Genomic DNA, 6,464 nt, shown 5'->3' on the forward strand with positions numbered 1-6,464 from the left:
CACTTTATTTGAGTTTGATCCAGAAACGCCGATGGGATTGAGGAGATCTTCCAGACCGTGAGGGACTGGCCACAAACCCAGAGCCACTTTCCCATTGACTAGAGTGTCTTTATAGTCGAAGAGGTTGATGTTTCCCCACGCCAGCGGACAGTGCTCCTGCACACACACACAGCTCAGAGTTTATCTTCTGTCTTTTATCTAAACGTCTGTCATTTGTAAGTCACTGTGTGGATCAAATCTTATATGGAAATGTAGAATAGGTCAAAGGTCACCTCTTTGGCACCCTTGCGACCCTTGACAGAACAGATGGACAGACAGAGACGAGCAGAGCGGGGGATATCCGTCAGATAAATGTCATATGACAGCCATTCATTCCACCTGACAGACAGAAGATATACAGAGTGTGTGTAGACAGTACATATTTCTTCTTTGACATCCTCATGTGTGTGTGTGTGTGTGTGTGCGTGTGCGTTACCTGGGGTTAGAGCAGGGCACTCTCTGAGTGTTGACATTGTCACACAGCGGCTCTCCTCCGTGATATATACCTGTCCTGACATAAATCTGACACACACACACACACGAGGACATGGCTGATAAACTGTCTGTTAGTCTGTCTTCGAGGTCTGCTACCCAACCAGAGCGGGTTTCGGGTCAGGTTAATATTTCATGAATAGCCTCAGGTCGGGTTCGGGTTTGTAACTAAAAGAATATATAGGCCATATAGATAGTTTGTGTGCCGTGGCGTGTGCTTGTGTGTTTGCTGCGTTGTGACCACCAAAAACATGAGAGAACACACACACACACACAAAACTGTTCTGCGCATTAACGTGCTCCCGCTCTTGTCCTCGCTGTCACAACACAGCAGGTGATGATAAGAAAACAAATGTTTATTCACACTCTGGAAGAATTATGATATTGTCGTTTCAACTAACAAAGAGCCCAGCGGTTGTAGATCTTCTCTACAGCGACACACTGATGGTGGAGGCACTCGTCGACAGTCATCTGTCATCATCTCCAACAGCCAAGTCAGTACTGTCTGTGCTATTGCTTAAGTTGTCTTGTGTGTTCACTGCTGAGGGGGCCGCCGGGCCGGGATTTGCCTTCATGTAGATATTTGTTTCATTATCATGGCAAGCAATCATAAAATGCGGCATATTTCAACCAAGCTTGCTGTTAAACGCACTTGGGGGTCGGGGCTTAAAGTGAAACTGTAATGACCTCTAGTCTGTCTCACCTTGTCTATGTCTCTGATGTTGACGTTGACGTATGTGGCGCACAGCAGTCGGACTCTCAGATGTGTGTTAAAGGCCCAGAGAGAGCGCGGTGACCCCGGGTCCCCCCCGCCCGGACACGGGCTTGGCTGAGGCGTGCGGCGACTGTAAGATGGAGCCACGAATCCGCTGGTGGGCAGTTGAGTGTATAAACTGTCTTTACTCACTAACATCAGGTGAGGGAGACGGGCCAGTGTGATGCAACCCCTGATGTACTACACACACACACACACACACACGCGCACACACACACACACACACACACACACACACATACATGTTGATTCACGGGTCGGCGCTCAGAACAAACGTGCTGTTGATACACACCTTGTATTGGCTGAGGGGATATTTCTCCAGCAGATATTCATCACATCCGCACACTTTCAGTATGTACTGACCCTGATACTCCTGCACACACAGACGCAGCTGCTGCGCCGACAGATGCATGCTGCGCGTCTTCTTACGGATGGCTTCTGCTATCAGCTGCTCGGGGAGGGAGTCGTGTGTGATCTTCAGTGTGTACTTCTGCTTGGAGTTGGACGGAGACACGATCACCCAGATGGTGACCATCAGACGGCCTGCAGCAAGAGTCAAAGTTCACTTACACATACTGACAATATTCAATGTTCAGACACACAGTCACTGGACATTACTGAGCTAAAACGTGTCAGATGTTTGTGGAGTTTCTTGTGATTTGGACCTTTGTCCAGTTTGCTGTAGATGTGTTGAGGCAGGTCAGCCGATGACTCCACATTTGGGGGGTAGACGTACAGCGCTTGCGTGTGAGCACCTCCTCCCTCACGCTCCTCCACCGCCTCTCTGCACACGCTCAGAATGTTCCGCCGGAAGTCCTGAACCTCTGGATCCTTCAGCAACTCAAACTCACAGATGGGCATTCCTATAGCGAAGCCTGAACACAACCGAAGCGTCATCAGATCATCCCGTCACACTCTTCACTCCTAAACACTGGTCTCAATGAGGTGCCGCAGTGCTGACCCGACAGAATTTGGGAGATCACTCCACCAGAGAAGAAGAGTGAAGGTTAATCAACTGGAAGGTTGACTGACCGCGGGTTCTAGATGCTGTGAGAACGAGTGAAGGTGAGAAATCGTTGCTTGCTTTACATATGAACATTTGACCAAAACCAAACTTTCCCATCTGACAATGAGATGTAAATAAGGTCAGAAGGGATCAGTTCTTCGTGTTGGTGTTTATTATGAATTATGATCAACTTCATATGACAGTAAATGTGTTCTGACAGTACCAATCTCTCTATTCAGTATCTTCTCCTCTCTGTTTCCCAGCGGCTCAATGACCTTCAGGATGGGGTGAAAGAGTCGAAGGTCACACAGACGTCTGGTTTCATCGTAGAACTCCTCCCTCTCGGCTTCTTGAGTGACACCCACAAAGATGTAGCACGACTCTTCCTGTCAACCAATCAGAGAGAACGAAACTCAGCCAATCACGAGCTGCCAGTACACATTGCACAGGACATATAGCTGTTCTTCCTTCCTGCTATCTTCAAATACCAGAGGTGTGTATTTACATACTAGAGGGACATGTACCTGCAGCAGGTGGTACAGGGGGTATTTGCGGGCTTCGGTGAACAGCTGTTGTTTGATGCTGATCAGTGGCGCTTCTCTCAAACACTCCAAACTGACCAGAATGCCGTTCGGTAGACAGCAGTCCACCAGGATACGAGGAGGCATGAGGTGAAGCCCCCATAACTCTCCTGATGATGGACGAGGAGCCATGCTGTCCTCTAACACTCAACACCTGATCACACACACACACACACACACACACGAACGCACACACACACGCACGCACGCACACACGCACGCACGCGCGCACACACACAGAAACACAGATATCACAGATATCACAAGTCAGTTTAAACTTTCATCTTGGCGAGTTTATATTCTCTAACATACTCCTGATTAGTGTTGTCAAAAGTACCGGTACTTCGGGTCCAAGTCGGTACCTAAAAATAAAAAAAGTTGTCGGTACCTCATTTTCATAAGACCCGGTACCACCGCCGTCCCGGGTCAAACGGGTACTGATGCTCTGTCTGACACGTTGTCAAACTTTTCATAGACGCAACAAGACGTGATGAGCGGATAAGCGCGGCTCTGATCCACAAGAGATGCGCACAGAAATACTTCAGATTAAAGTCATATCACGAAGAAAACGAACAGAGTTTTGTGGTGAAATGAGGAAGCATCCGGATTTAAATTAACAATTCAAGCGGTAAATTTCAAATTATGTTCGCGTTTGCATTATGAATGTTGTAGCATATGTTAAGTTAAAGGTTACGTCAAAATAAACATCCCTGTTTGCGTGTTAATTTGTTAGCGCCAATGCTAATCCAGTCAAGTGTCCTTATTAACCATTTAATGCTTTTATAACTGTAATGGGGTAAACTAAATGGGAGGACAGGATGGGGTTTACAGTATTTTATATAGGCCTATCTGCAATCTATGTTCTAGAAAACGATCATACTAAAGCCCATTGCACATTGAGTCCGAAATTTGCATCCGAAATTTCCGCACGTTAAAAAATAAATACGACCTCACGTTGTGTCAATCACATTTACACACTGCCTCCGATATTTTCGTCTCGTCCGGTTCGATTTTCTGCGTTTTTCGCAACCGTCAAGCATTTTGAGTGGCCTTTTTTAACAATTCAGAGACACCGTACAAACGAGAGGCAAATACGAAAAAACGCATACGAAAAATTCGGACTGTATGTGCAAAGACCTTTAACTGTATGACTAGCAATGTGTATGTCTTGGATAGATAACTCTATTCGGTTTAAAAAACCACATTTAAACTAAAGAAAAATATATCTGTTGCATTTATTATTTTAATGTACAGTCACCTTAATGTAAGTAATCTTGTGTAAATGCAGTATAAAAACTGATGTTTGTTTTAATATTGCATATGCATGTTTGTTCAGTCAGTTGACTTACTGAAGTTTATTTGTCTTCTACAGCAGCAGACTGAGGAGGATGTTCATCAGCATGAAAGACCCCAGTGAGCACACAACAGTTTCAGCAACAATTAACTTAAACTTCATGTATACAAAATGGCATTGCTTTCTATACATTTATATTAACAATGAGCTTTATTAATAAAATTGTGTTTCAATTAGCATGTACTGGTGTTTTGCTTTGGTACCGAGAACCGTGGAATTTTACTGGTATTGGTACCGACTACAGAAAATTTGGTACCGTGACAACACTACTTCTGATCCTTTTACTCTTTAATTTCATCTCAAATCTGTTCTGTCTATTAAATCTTTAAACAAACAGACAGAGGAGGACGTCTGTATGTTGAATGTTTGACATCAGTAAGTTGTGAAAATGTAGAATAAGTTCTTGATGTTTAAATCCAATCAATGTGTTTTTGGTCTGACAAAAATCTGTAAGTATTAATACATGTAAAATTCAATAGATAAAAGAAATGTACATTCTCATTAGAGGACAATTATTCTGACATTTAATATACATATAACAACTTTTCTTTTGCAAAGTGTAGACTAATGTCTCTGTTCAAATCTGTCTTACTGAATGCTAATAGCCAAAATATCATCATATTTGAACTTTTAAAGTTAGACGATTAATTAATTAGAAGTAAAATACTGATTAGAAATAAATGCGTCATTATTTAATTATTATATATTTATAATTTCTTATACATTTTTACAAATATATTAAACATGTTCATATGATCGAAAGTCATCTGTCAACGAGTCTTTTGTCTGATCGCTGTACGCGCGAGCGCAGCACACGGACACGCGCAGCGGAAAGTAGGGCGAGAGATCGAGGCACAAAAGCGCTCGCGCAAAAGCGACCCTGAACCCTGAGAATAAAAACATGAGCCGATACCGACAAACATAAGCACACGAGCAGAACCCTAAATGTGACAGATATGAACCGAAGCTTTACCCATGAGAGAGAGAAACAACATGATTCACGTCTGCGAGTCTCTGCTGAACGATATAACACGATCTATATGTCCATCAGAAACAGAAACCTTCGATCACTGACGCCTGTCATTGTCTCTGTGAACGCGCTTTCCGGGCGCGCGTCTTCATTCCGGTGCCGAATTTTGACTCCCCGCCAGATTAGGACTAAAGTGATTCATAACAAAAGATTCATAACGTGATGTTAGTGACTGAAGAGCAACACGATTATCATATCGAGCACACAAGAGCGATACAAACTCGTGATATTTACCACAGACATACACTAAAGAGAGGATATTACATCATATGAATGATAACAGGGACACAAACCTACCTGCGCGTTCACACCATCTTCATCATCATCATCATTACTGTGACCCGCGCACGCGTGCCGTGACCCGAGGAAAAGCCCTGATGTGATGTCAGCACAATAACACCATCATCACCCTCACTGTTACCCCCGGTATCTGCCCCCTCCCCCGTACACACACACACACTTAACCGCAGCATCCCTGTCCCGTTACCGGAGAACAATGACAGCCGCGGGCACGAGCGCGCACTGTCACTCTATAATAAAAACCCAAATCAATATCTTTATTTTACTTTAAGCATTTCATTGTAGTCTTACAAAATTGCCATACCATTTTTAATGACCAACAGATTTTGTTTAAATAATAATAGAATTAATAAAATTATTATTACTAAGCTTGTACCATGTTTTACATTCACAGATTTACTCCACAGGATGGAAATGTGTGTCAGATAGGCTACGGTGAGTTAAGATAGTTTGTTGTGTTTATTTTGGGTTCTTTGCCACCGTTTGCACTGTTTGACTGATCGGGGAGGGGGGCTGCTGACATCAGCTTTAGAATTGAAAGTTTTTTGTATTTATTATTATCACTTTAAATGTAACATTCTGCTTAATATATTTATTATTACATATAGGAATTTATAGTCTGTTTCATAGTTGACCTGTGTTTCTCTCTCCTTTATCTTAAATGTGTGTGTGTGTGTGTGTGTGCGTGCGTGCGTGCGTGCGTGCGTGCGTGCGTGCGTGTGTGCGCGCGTGTGTGTGTGGGAAGGGTAAACCCTACGGTATGGGGACAAAATGTCCCCACAAAGATGGCAATATCCAAAATCCTTGTCCTTGTGGGGACATTTTTTGGTCCCCATGAGGAAACAAGCTTATAAATCATACAGAATGAACTTTTGTGAAAATGTAAA

The 6,464-nt window shown here is 43.5% G+C and overlaps 1 protein-coding gene across 1 annotated transcript in view; it reads right to left on the reverse strand.

Annotated features, from left to right (window-relative positions):
- The window catches only part of zgc:158659 (uncharacterized protein LOC791141 homolog), a 20,553-nt gene extending 14,794 nt beyond the window's left edge, over window positions 1–5,759 (reverse strand). Inside the window, exons 1-9 of the mRNA XM_057319702.1 lie at window positions 5,575–5,759; window positions 2,837–3,047; window positions 2,536–2,698; window positions 1,972–2,181; window positions 1,599–1,849; window positions 1,235–1,486; window positions 476–561; window positions 273–378; window positions 4–156 (exon numbers count right to left, since the gene is read on the reverse strand). Of these exons, the coding sequence (XP_057175685.1) occupies window positions 4–156; window positions 273–378; window positions 476–561; window positions 1,235–1,486; window positions 1,599–1,849; window positions 1,972–2,181; window positions 2,536–2,698; window positions 2,837–3,025 (1,410 nt within the window). The 5' untranslated portion in view covers window positions 3,026–3,047; window positions 5,575–5,759. The remainder of the gene's footprint in view (window positions 1–3; window positions 157–272; window positions 379–475; window positions 562–1,234; window positions 1,487–1,598; window positions 1,850–1,971; window positions 2,182–2,535; window positions 2,699–2,836; window positions 3,048–5,574) is intronic.
- Window positions 5,760–6,464: the final 705 nt, after the last annotated feature.

Source organism: Triplophysa rosa, linkage group LG21, assembly GCF_024868665.1.
Source record: "Triplophysa rosa linkage group LG21, Trosa_1v2, whole genome shotgun sequence".
NCBI lineage: Eukaryota > Metazoa > Chordata > Actinopteri > Cypriniformes > Nemacheilidae > Triplophysa > Triplophysa rosa.